This window comes from Rhipicephalus microplus, chromosome 7 (genome assembly GCF_043290135.1).
Source record: "Rhipicephalus microplus isolate Deutch F79 chromosome 7, USDA_Rmic, whole genome shotgun sequence".
In the NCBI taxonomy this organism is placed as follows: Eukaryota; Metazoa; Arthropoda; class Arachnida; order Ixodida; family Ixodidae; genus Rhipicephalus; species Rhipicephalus microplus.
In genome coordinates, this window is record NC_134706.1 from 52,646,700 (window position 1) to 52,659,952 (window position 13,253).

Genomic DNA, 13,253 nt, shown 5'->3' on the forward strand with positions numbered 1-13,253 from the left:
ACCCATTTGTTGCTCATATTTTTCAGTGGACGGGAGGGGGGGGGGGTATAAAGAAGCAGAAAAAAATACGAAACAAAAAGAGTAACATTACCGCTGAGAGGAAGGAAATCGGCGGAGCCACGCGATGGGATTTCCGCGAGCTCCCAAGATAACTTTTGCAGTAACACAGTGTTGAAAAAATAAGCTAATAATGAAGAAAAAAAGATTCGGAGGAAGGCGTTCTTCACGTCGTTACAAGACGCCGACACGGCACGGATTGTGCTCTCCTCACCTCTTCGAGGTCGGTACTTTCGAATACGGCCACTGCTGCGCGCGCCCTTGAATCGTGCCCGCCGGCGTTGTATTCCTACAACCACGAAGTTGGAAGCGTGATGCATAAAGAGGCGGTTGCGCCTGCGAGTCCTCATTAGCCACTCGCTGTCTCTGGCGCGTAGTGACGGAAATTGATTACTCGCAGGCCTCTAAAGCTAGAGTGCTTATGTGCATGGACATTTTAAAACCGGGTGCATCGGTTTAATTGTGCGTCAAGGAAAGTTTGCTGTGGTCGCTGTGGAACACCGGTGGAGTGCGTTTTTTTTTTCTACTTCACTTTCGGGATTACGCTAGCAAGAGAGCTGACCCAGTGTCGCATACACTACACGGAAGTTACTGGACGTTTATTGCTGGACGATGGGCTCAAAGCGGCGGACAAAGGCGGTGCCAGGTGCAGCGGTGGTCGTGATACTCACGATTGCCCTTCGAAATGTGAGTAACCTGTCAAGATTTCTGCATCAGTTATTATGTTACACGCCAGGGGTTGACGAAGCTTGGCCTTGCCTAAACGTACGTTATATATACCCACATCACTACTTCGCGTGCTACAGGTATCACCCCAAGTTTTCACCTTTTTGTGGTCTTATGCTTTGTTTTATTTCTGATAGCTGGGCTACTGCGCGGATCTTATCACACTTAGCCGATTACTGTGTATTGCCGCTGGCCTGCTAAAAAGTCTCGCTTCGCCTATACGCTCCATCGTACTGGACTTGATGCAATTGGTGTTTAGCTGCAATCGGTCTTTAGCTTACAGACAATAAGTAAGCGGCCGGTACATTACACCCGCTAGTAGCTGTTTGGGTTATATCAAAAACATCTGAAAGACTCAGAGTGCGTCGTAATCAATGCTTAAGGAGCGCAGCCTGCCTAGTCCGGACAACTTTTAATGAAAGACCATTCTTTGTTTCGCCGTTTTCCCTTATTTTGATAATGCACTATAACTCTGTTATTCGGAAACCCGCAAGGTGGAATATAAAGGTGGAATAAGGCTTATGAAAGAAAAAAAAATTGACAACCAACCCATTGTAGCACGAAGCCACAAGAAAATCCATACGGATATTGCAGGAAAGAAATTCTCTAGCTTAAATAAAATTCATCCAGGACCGAAAGTCTTGGATTTTCTCGTGGCTTGTGTGGTTGCCATAGTGCGTTCTACATCTATCCTTGTGTCAGCCCAATTCTTTGTCACTTTGAAATCCTAAGGCAGCGGCTATTGACCGGAGGCCCGTGTACAACATCGCCCACATGGTGAACTCCGTAGCCAAGCTGGACGAAGCCATGGCCGACGGCGCGAACTCGGTGGAAGCGGACGTGAGCTTCGCCGATAACGGCACGGCCACCAGGCTCTTCCACGGCGTGCCGTGCGACTGCTTCAGGGCGTGCGATATCGAGGAGGATGTGCCCCGCTTCCTGCAGTACGTCCGCAAGACTACGAGCGGCCGTAAGTATGCGGGCTTCGAGGGCCTCGAGTTGCGCAAGATGAAAACGCAATTCCGCGAATGTGTAGAAACAATTGCGAGCCATTCCACAGAGTGAAAGAGGATAACTAGCTCGGATTCAGAAGACACGCACTGAGCTGACAGAGCTTAGAGCCTTACCGAATGACAGAAAAGCGAGCGAGTAGGTTTGGATTCGTACTGAAGTAAAAGGGGCCGCAAACAAATACTAAGAAAGCGAAGATGACAAAGCATGCACTGTTCTGCCTTCATATCGCCCTTTCTATTCGCTCTTGCGCTGCCCCTGTTACTCCACTGACACCCTTAGTTGATCACACGAACTGCATACATAAACTACAAAAGCAATTGGCGCCCTTAAGGGTGCTTCCCATGTCTATAACTAACACCATACGATAAGGATGTTGTGACAAACGAAAACACCAATGTCATGGGTGTTTTGGTGTGTCAAAACAACCATGGCTTTGGTGTCTCCTCCCCATCCCGCTTTATTTTGTCCAAAAGAAGAGGGCTGCATTGTATGGTAAAATAAAATCGGCATGAATAAGGGATTCTCACAACGGCGGTAGCCGTTGGTCCTTGGGTTGCCATGATCTCTGCACATATTACAGTGACGTGGCAGCCCCAAATGAGGAAGTGTGCTGTGCCGAGAAGGAGATTGGGGACTGAAAGAAAGAAAGAGGAAGAAGAAAAATGATAAAAGTTAAGTAGAAAGAACAAAAATAAATATTTAGACCGAGATTTTTGTCTGCTGGGCGGGGACGTGTGCTGACAGAGTGGCTCATTACACGAATTTGCAAGGTGTCACTACGGTTTGTCAAGCTCATCGATACTGTTCAAATACGTGAATGCACTTTTCATCGTCCACCTCTGTGGCGTGAAGCAGGTTAAAGAGCCGAAGACACAGTCAGTTGTTCTGGTAAGCCACGATATGAATTTTTGAGACGCCATAATAGAGGGCTCCGGAAATTTCGACCACTTGGGGCTCTTTAACGTGCACCAAAATCTAAGTGCTCCGGCCTATTAGCACTTCGGCTTATTTTAAGTAAGGCCGCCGTGACCGGTATTCGATACCACGAAATTCGTGTGAGCCTTCGTGCACGGCGAGGTCAAGACGTTTTTATTGATAGACACGAAAAAAAAAAGGAAATATGTAACTCAGCCAATCAGCAGCTTCTGTGTCGACATATTTGCATGCAGAAATGGCACAGCTGTTCCTGAGCGGGCGTGATGAAGACGATTTGGCACAAAACGTGAACCTTGTTTGGATAGTCTGCTTGTTTACGCGGTGTTGCGGCAGCTTTCACATATATCTTGTAAACACCCTTTTTTTTCCTAAAGCAACCCATCCGTTCTTTTTGCCATTTCACATGCGGATGAGATATGGTCGGGAGTTTTCAGCCCAGATTTGCACCACTTTCGAACGCGACGCATGACGTTGGCAAGCGAAGCACGAACCTGGCCTTTTTCCAAGCACGCGCTTGGAATGCGATGCATCGTCTATAGGAAGTTGGGTGAGGTTCTCACGCCATTTCAAGTGCGCAAGCGTTTCTGTGGCTTCTCAAGGAGAAAGCTGCCCGTCTATTTGCAACGTAACACGACCACCACTATTAGAAAATAAGGCTTAAAACATTTTTTTTTACTGTGCTGGGGTTCAAGCCCAGGCTTTGGTGTTTGAAAAGTGGTAATCCTCGTAATCATGAAATTCTTTTTTTTCGCGCTAAAAGCCGAAAAAGATTTCTATGAACCATCGCGCCCGTTTTTCTAACTTAACGTGCACAATTTCCTTTTACTAATTTAACGTGTACCCCTTACATCTCAGTCATCGACAGCAGGAGGTACGAAGCACCTCCTGCTGCTAACACGAAACGCGTGCGAAACACCAGCTTTCCGTACGAACTACATGCAGTAATCTCAATTGTAATGCTGAGTGTGTTGCAGTCGCCCAAGTCAAATTAACTACAAGTCGAGTATACTCTATAGAATGCGCATGCAGCAGATTGTGTTTCGTCACGTTCGGTACCTGCATTTCAGGTGGCGCCAAATACAGCGATAAACTAGCCCTCCTGTTCTTGGATCTCAAAGTGAGCAACGTCGAAGAAAAGCAAAAATACCGGGCAGGTGTCGACATCGGGCGAAAGCTACTGCGAGACCTCTGGAGAAGAGGTGGGAGAATCCATGCCTATTTTGATTTTTTTGTTTATTTACATATATATTTACACCAATCTCTTTAACAGTATCGTGAAGAATATTATTGGAGTATTTCGTTATCTATTCCGAGTGCTTTATGTAATATTACTTTTGTCACCAAACAATAATTCGCATACGCATGCATTACAACTTTATTGATTATATTGTGGTGGTGAAATCAATCGTACAGAAATGTGACCATAGGTAAAAATTCACCTGCCTAATAAAAACAAAAAAATAAAATCATAGTTTTATAAAGGAAAATGTTTTTTTTTCACCAGTTGTACCATTTTTAACACTGTGTTTTTTTGTGAACGTGCAAAGCAACAACAATTGTTTTTCACGCCTTAAAATTTTATCATGCAGTAAACACAGACGGAATACATGAACATGCTATCACGAATGATTGTATGTATACAGTTCGGAACGCAGTGAGACGTGCTTCTATAAAACCGTGTTCAACTACCCTACGCTGGGCTGAGTCATTTAGGAAAATAAACGGTGCTATCACCAAGTAGCATTCGCATGATGAACCATCTCCCATCATAGCAGCGTGATCAAGAATGGATGACCAAAACTACCAAACGCAATGCATATTAGATGACAATGAGGTTGAGCTTCAACAGTTCAGCTGTACAAGGTATCAATGGATAATTAAGCATACCTTTCGAATCCTTTTAAAGGGGAACATCTTCGACAGATACCTGTTTGGCTCCTTTGGTTCATTTTCCGTTTTTAGCGCACTTATCAATTGAATCTAACAGACAACCATGCCATGAAAAGTGTAGGGGATGTCAATAGAAGTTATTGTAATATAAGTGTGAAGAAAGAGAAGTGGATGAAAAGATAACTTGCCGTGGGCAGGAACCGAACCTGCGACTTTCGAATAACGCGTCCGATGCTCTACCAACTGAGTTACCATGGTGGCTATCCCCCTTCCCACTTTATGAGGTATACGGCTGCATTAAACGTGGGAGCGGCAGTCAGCGCCATCTCTAGCCATGAAGGCGAGTGTGGAACACTCTTTATCTTCCTGTGTGGCGTCACTTAGCAGGTGAACTTCATGAGTTCCATATCTAAGTTCACCTGGGCTTAACCAAAGACATTGCATTGCTGAGTAACTCTGGGGCGAATCGCAATCCACGATTACTGAATTACACAAGGAGACCAGAAAGGTAGGTCTTAAAGTTATTCTGCAGAAAACGAAAGCAATGTACAACCACACAGGAAAAGAACTGCGCTTCGAGATACGCAGCAGTGCACATTAGGTTGTAAAATAGTACGTCTACTTAGGACAGGTAGTAACCATAGAGACCAACCACGATATTGAAGTAACTAGAAGAAAAAAAAATGGGCTGCAGCACATTCGGCAAGCATTATCAATTCATGACTGGTAGACTGCCACGATCCCTCAAGAGGAAGGTATATAACAGCTGAATATTGTCGGTACTTACCGACGGAGCAGAAACTTGTAGGACTAAAAAGAGGGTTCCACTTAAGTAGAGGACGACGCAGCGATCAATGGAAAGGAAAATGATAGGTTTAACCGTAAGAGAGCAGAAGAAAGCAGAGTGTATTTGGGAACAAATGGGTGTTGACATCATAGTCGAAATCAGTAATAAATGATCATGTGCGGGGCAGGTAGCGCGATAGCAAGATAAGCACTGGTCAATAAAGATCGCAGACTGAAGGAAAAAAGGAAAATAGGAGAAAAAGAACGGCAGGGAGGTTACCCAGTCTAAAAGAAGCCGGTTTGCTACCTTGTGCATGCGAGGAGGGTGGAGGAGATGAAAGATAGAGAGGAGAGAGGGAAGAGAGATAAACAGCACATTAGGCAGCACACGCACGCAGATCACAGACTGCATTCCAAGAGAAGACAAGCGGGTGAAAGGGAGACAGAAAGTTAGGTGGGCAGATTAGATTAGAAAGTTGTCATCTATAAAGTGAAAGCAGCAAGCACAGGACCGAATGGACTGGCGGAACATGGGAGAGGCATTTGTCTTGCAGTGGGCGTATAGTGAGGCTGATGGTGATAAGTGCTCTATTAAAGTACATCACTGTACGGCTCCAACACAGTCCTCAAACACGGGCGACAAATCACTATAATATGGGGCTTTCACTATTGCTGTGGTCATTTCCGACCGCGTTTGTGTGCACGATTTGCATAGGAACAGTTGAACTGTTTAAAAATAAATATGCATATCTCTGTGCCGGCCAGATATCGCGGACATAGCCATCACGCGAGGCAACAAGATGATTTCCTCACGGGTATCGAACGTTTTCCTTTACTGAGAGTCATGCCTGTCTCACAACATAAAGCTTGACGTTTATGTGTGTCCAATACGTATGCTGAAAGGCATTTGTTGTGTATGAACTGAACGTGTGTGTGATGAAGATCGCTATTTATTTCATCATGTTACAGAGATTAAGACATTAAGTTAGTGTGCAACACGTGTTGTGCTCCTCGGATTATAAAGTTTTCTCGCCATGAAAGATTCTTTTTCATGTGATCGGTTGCTGTAAAGCATTCAATCAGCGGAGTTTTTTCACTGTCTGCAATGACGCAGCCAGCCGTAATAAAACAATGTCCATTCATTCCAATAATCACAAGGAAATATTAACTAAATCCCATTCATAATCTTCCCCTAATGTACGCACAGGTCAGCGAACTCACTCGTGAGCTTACTCAGACTTGTTCACACTAAGATGAACCGTGAGTCTGAGTCAGTCCGGGTGAGTAATATTGTCGTGAGTCTGAGTCCGACTGAGTCTAGCTGAAGAAAATTTTCGTGAATCCGAGTTCGAGAGAGTTCGGCTCAAGAAAAGTTTGGAGAGTTTGAGTCCTGTCCAAAGCGCAATATGTATTTGGTGAGTGAGTCTGACTGAGCTTCACTTCGTTTGCCCAACTAAGGTCTTATCTAGTCATCTTTAACACTACTATCAGACTTATTTGGATTGACGCTTATATGCACGCCTAATCACCGCCATTCCAAAGCCATGTCGTTCATACGCCATTTCTATATTTGATGAGAAGTGTGAATTACGTAGAGAGGTGTCTTGAGCCGCCCACTCCTCACCAACTATTGAAGGGAAATTATTGATAATTATATCTTATGCTATCATCCCAAGAAAAATCACTTTACTGGTTTGCATGAACTCAGAAGTCGTTTTCGAAGATTCAATGTCAAACGGCGCCAACAAGACCATCGATCACGTGACATATTAGTGTTAAAAAGCACTGACACCATATTCGAATAAGCTAATTCTAGCCTAACGGAATCAAGAGTCGACTCACTGAGACTTAGACCGAGCCGCGAGTCTGAGTCTGAGTGAGTCCGAGTGAGCAGTGTTCTGATGAGTTTGAGTCCGACTGAGTTCAGAGGAAACGTTTCGTGAGCGTGAGTCCGAATAAGCACGACGCAGATAAATTTTTGTTAGTCTGAGTCCGAGGGAGTCCGAAGTTATAAACGTATTTCACGAGTTATTTCAGTAAGGTCCACAAGTTTTTCCCACCTCTGAACGTAAGCAATATTCTGTACAGACTTCTGAAGCAGTTCTTACAGAATTGACTTCACATTAGAATAAAGCCTAGAAAAATGTGCTGCGCAAAGTGTCTAGGTGCTTTCGTATAACGCTAAAACTGTCGGCTCAGTGACGGTGGATGACCGGAGCCCTGGGAGAAAATGCGAGGACAGTAACAAGCGAAACACCCCTTCTGTAGCTGAAAAGTCACTGAAGGGATGTCCTGGTGAAGCGAACGTGAACGTACGTTCCCCATGCCACCTTTTCTCCCTTTGACGTTGACGTCCTGGTGGCAGAAAAGCCAGTAAACTTGCCGGTTCATTGCTTTCTGACTTTTTTTTTTGCAGTACCTACATGGCAAGCCATGAATGTCCTACTGTCAGTTCCGAGTGTTTCCGACAAAGAGGTGCTGCGTGGGGCAGTCGACACAGTCTCTCGCTTATCACCCATCATGCTGGACAAGATAGGTGACCATCAATGTCTTTCTTATCACTGTATCTTACTGCATTACGCGACGTGCTTGTATGGTGCATAGCAATATGCTTTCGTACAAAAAATTTATGTACGATAAACAACGGTAATTACGAAGCCAGTGTGCTGAGGCACATGATGCTTGTTTACACAAGAAGGCACTGCAAAGCAGGACCTCAGCTATGGCCAAATATTCTGCTAAAGGAGGAGGACCGACGAGATCGGTATTACAGGTAACTCAAATGCTGTTGCTATGAGAAAGTTCAAAGTGTGTATAGCCCTTTCAGTCCCTATTTATAATGCGTTAACTGGAGATATGTGTCAAATTCTCGTGACATAATTAAACCACTCGGCGTTACATTACGATACAGAAAATGACAGAATGCCCTGTTTTGAGTGAGCTTCAGTTTAAGTAAATATCTAATATTCCTGCAATCAGTCAGCTTCCATACTTGCATAAGCGATGAATCATTCGTGCCGTAATTCTTTCACAATTCTTTTGTAGTGTTTATTTCGAGTGAAGAAAAAAAGTTGGTCCTGAAACGCGCCACTTCGTACTATCATCGAACATGATATAGTGTACACAGCAAAATGATCCTCTGCAGCAATACACAGTTAAACGAAGTTAAAATATTGATAGTTCTCCACTAAGGAAGCCTGCACAAATGTGCTCACCACATTTAAAAACATTTGAAGAAACACGTGGTGCGTGACGTGCCATAGAAGTCGGCGTGCACAATTGTACACACCGTGTCTTAAAGTGATAAACTCTGGCTGCCCTCACAACAAAACTTAAATACATACAGTGAGCTATAGAAGCAGCGACAACTTCCTTCGTTGTCCAAGATGTTAAAAACAGTGCAGGTTCCTTGTGATGACTGCTACGTTCCATACCTTATTACACGCTACATCTTCACATTCCACTTTTAATTAGAACATCGGTCTCACTCGCTCCTTCTGTGATTCTGTTTTGATGCGCTGCAACTCAATTCTCTAATACTTCGTTTGAGTTGCTGTGCCAGAAGCACTTTTTTTCCGGGGAAAAGGGGTTTCAGTCCTAGTTTACGTATGCTGGTGCGTGCGTTTTTATGTTTACAGATGAAAATTGAAAGACCTTCCGCAATGCTATAGGCCAGTATACGGCGTAACATCTGGCCCAAACAAAGACGTATAAATAAGCCAGCCCGCATCGAGCCTCTTTAAGATTACTACTGTACGTTTCACTTTATGGCACACACATGTACACGGCTAATAAAAACTTGTAATGGTTAACCGTTCTTATACTACTGGACTGCCAGACGAGTCGGCGATTCATGATATAGGCAAACATTTTTTTTTTCGCACAGGATTCGACATCAGCAACAACGACAAGTTGGACAATATACGAACCCTGTACGTGGACCTCGGAATACAAGGTCATCGTTGGCAAGGAGATGGCATCTCGAACTGCCTATCCTACCTGCGACCACCCGCCAGGATACGAGACATCATCGACGACCGCGACACCGAAGAAGTTGGCCGCTACATCGAGAAGGCCTACCAGTGGACGGTGGACTTGCCGAAGCAAATGCGCCGTTCGCTCAGGTAAACTCACTCACCAAATTATGTCAATGTCGTAACAAATGGGCTGAATAAACAGCTACTGAACCGCAGATTTTAACACGAAAGTGTTTCAAGCCATGGTCCAACAAGACTTCAGTGACGTATTTCCGTCAGAGAAATGACGTCGTAAAATTATGCGTGATCAGAAAGAAAACAAAAATGTTCCGTCAGAAGGAGTCAAACCCGGGACCTTTCGGTCCTCAACAACAGAGGGATGTCTTTATAGAAGGAGGTATTCATAGAAGTGTAACGAGTGCAGGTGGGATGGTGCTCTATGTACGGTGATAATGTTTGCCAAAATACGTCTAAAGAGCATCAGGGCTTCCCCTCTCCTTCCGCCTTCCATCTAGATTATCCTCCTTCAGAAGCGAGGCTGCATTTACTTATTCCTGAGGTTAAATGATTAAACATGACTTTTTTTTCCTCGGTGAAGTTTTCTTTTGCGACAGCTTTTCATGGACGTCAACATCAGTTCTTCGGGTGTCTGACAGCGGGTTTACTTTGACTCTCGTTTCAGGAGGGGTGTGGATGGCATAATCACGAATAAGCCTCAGCGCTTGGCGAGGATAATGGAGGAGGGTGAATTCAACGCCACTTTGCGACCCGCCAACGTCGCCGACAGTCCCTGGACTCGCTTCGGCGGACTGTCTCTGTTTCCAAGGCTTCTCTCGGATGACATGGACATTCTAGGTGATGACGACTTCCCCAGGTTTCGTTGACGGCCAGAGCGGAATCAACGTAACCTATTGAGATTGCGAATAACTCATGACTACGCTACACGTGCTGCCGATTTGCGAGAGTCCAACATTTTAAGTACAACACACCTGAACCATAGAAAGCTTGCTGCGGCGTAGCCAGTTATTTTTGGAGAGGATTGGGGAGGTTACCATACTTTATGAACGTCCGTGCATGCATTTTCATGCATGTGTGTATGGTATATACACATGCACAACTAAAGAAAAATTCTGAGAGGTTTGAACCCTTCTCTCCCCCCCCCCCTTGTTACGTCAGTGACTGTGCTTAATAGTCTTGATGGGAGCACATGATTGGTGTCTCACTCCTTACCAATAATTGATAGTTTGACTGAAGGCACGGGTTGCTGCTTATAGCTGAGTACTCTGTGCCTGATTGGCATTTAAGTAATGAATCGAAATTAATGACCCTTAATACTGGATTGCGTTTATTTTAAATGTGAGGCTCGTAGACTGAGATAACTCATAGTTCTGTTCCCTTTCAACGTTACACATGTGACAGAAAACTGGTATGAAGCAACGGAAAATAAAGCTTTTCCCATACATTCAATGAGTACAATTGTCATCGCCTCCACCTGCAATTGTTGTGGAAATTCATCCCACTGATTGAAGGATACCAAACGCAGATCGGAAAATTCTGTTTTTAAATTTTAGCACACTTTCCAGAGAAACCGGTGCGAGGTTAGAGATGGTACGCTTTTTGTTGCGACACAAAACAGAAAAGTAGTGAAAAATGGTATGCAGTCTTTTGAAAAATACGACGTACTGTATGCCCCGATAATGAATGCACTTTGCTAACTGCTGCATGAAGTAACTCAGGTTGTTATTTGTGGTCTGACGAATTACTCACTTAGCAATATTATTAAACAAAGCTTTTGAAAACCCTTATCTCGGCAAAAACACAATTGTTATAGATGAGCTTGGATACGCAAAATCAGACAGAGTACAACTACATGCCTGTAAGTATTCCTTCCGTAGTCCTTCCGATTACTGCAGCCACAAATACAAAAATCCACGAAGTGACGAACCAGCTTAAGTGCCCTGACTACAGTGTTTTCAACCTTCCGCGTACTAATGATGCGATTACATCCATCTGCTTCATGAAAGCGATAAAGAGATCGCAGTGATTATCGCTCATGCTTCCTCGAGCAAACGATCCGCCATCATATACCCACCAGTATCTTCGCTGCCCTACCAGTCGAATATTATGTCCACATAGGGAACATTAGGCAGCACTCCAATCATAGTGCACAAGCAAGTGAGAATTGCAACTTGAGCGAGGTACGGATTCATCTTGATCCCACATCGCTCAGCGAGATTGTATCAGTGTACCTTCTATCGCGCTGAGTGATGCGGTATTCCAATACTTATAAGCGCCCCTGCACCCATTGATATCAATGATTAGTCTTTTCTGTTCATTTTTCCTTCACTTTTATTTTTGGGTCTTTTTCTTAACAAAAATCAGTTGCAAGTCAGCGCCCGTGTTGTGCTCTTACTTTTCTTCCAGTCCTCGTGCGCCTCTTCATGCATACTTTTGTCTCCTTCCCTAATACCCCAATGTAGGGTAGCCAACCGGGTGTCTTTCTGGTTAACCTCGCTGCCTTCTCCCTTTTGTTGCTTCGTTCCTTCCTCCTTCCTCGTTCGCCAGTGCGCTGTTAAAATCAAGATGCACTAGTAAGTATATGACGTAGTACTTTTTAAAAGATGATAATCTTGCTTGAGATACCTGAACGCAAAACCTAGGTCTGTCTTTCTAATCGACTGTCACACGTTGGAGCCAACCGGCCAATGTTTAAGCACTTCATGAATGCCCAGCCATCTTGAACAGGAGGCTGCATACATAGTTGTGAACGTTGTCGATCAAAAGGTAAATATTACGCACACCTGAGTCAAGACATCAGTACGTAAGTGTTAGTTGGTGCATCACTTTACTAGATTGATTTATTGATATGTGGGATTTGACGTCCCAAAACCACCATATGATTATGAGGGACGCCGTAGTTGAGGGCTCCAGAAATTTCTACCACCTGGGGTTCTTTAACGTGTACTCAAATCTGAGCACACGGGCCTACAACATTTCCGCTTCCATCGAAAATGCAGCTGCCACCGCCGGGATTGGATCCCGCGACCTGCGGATCAGCAGCCCAGTACCTTGACCACTAGACCACCACGGCGGGGCTTACTTTACTAGAAAATACGTAGATACGTAAATCTCAAGACTCTAGTGCTTTTTAGGCTGCCCTGAAAACACAATGCTATGCACGAAAGAAGGCCGGTGGAAGACTATTGTCTTTTGGTGACATTTGCAGCGGAGCACATAGATACGTGTCCTATTTTTTTTTCGTATTTCGCGGGTCTCTGCAGTACAGCAGACAAACATCAATACTTAAAAGGCTCCTGAGAATTACCCACCTGGAAGAGTATTTACAGGCCTGCTCACTGCCGCTGTGACGTCACGCATTTTGACCGAGCGAGTGCGCACGGGAGCCTGAGAACCCATCGCCACCAACGACTTCCGCGCAAAGATGAAACGTTCGCAGCGAATTTCGCTTGCGCACTAGCCTAATTTCGCCTTTCGCGTCTGAATCAGCGCTGCTTTAAGGAATGTATCCCACTTTTAAATTCTTTGGTGATATTTATGTGAGCCATTTACTATTGCACCAATGAATATGAAAAGATTGTACGCTACCGAACGTCTCACAGATTTATAGGAGCAAAGTTTTGATTGATATGCAGGGTTTAACGTCCCAAAACCACCCTATGATAGAAGCAATGTTTGATGGCCCAGCAAAATGACATAATAAATTAGGCAAAATTCAATTTTTATCTATTATTTGCACGCACACATGACACAAAGTTCAAAAGATGCATAGAAACTGTATTTATTTATTTGCTGAACTTCTGTAGTTTTTTGTTTTGTTTTCTGCTACGTGAGCGCTTATGTATACTG

At 44.3% G+C, this 13,253-nt stretch overlaps 1 protein-coding gene across 1 annotated transcript; it reads left to right on the forward strand.

Annotated features, from left to right (window-relative positions):
* Positions 1 to 335: 335 nt before the first annotated feature.
* LOC119179817 (dermonecrotic toxin SPH) lies at positions 336 to 10,853 on the forward strand. The gene is made up of 6 exons (XM_075869183.1): positions 336 to 744; positions 1,516 to 1,753; positions 3,801 to 3,932; positions 7,826 to 7,945; positions 9,296 to 9,533; positions 10,069 to 10,853. Exons 1-6 carry the CDS (start codon positions 670 to 672, stop codon positions 10,268 to 10,270), a joined length of 1,005 nt encoding a protein of 334 aa, XP_075725298.1. The 5' UTR covers positions 336 to 669; the 3' UTR covers positions 10,271 to 10,853.
* The last annotated feature ends 2,400 nt before the right edge of the window (positions 10,854 to 13,253 follow it).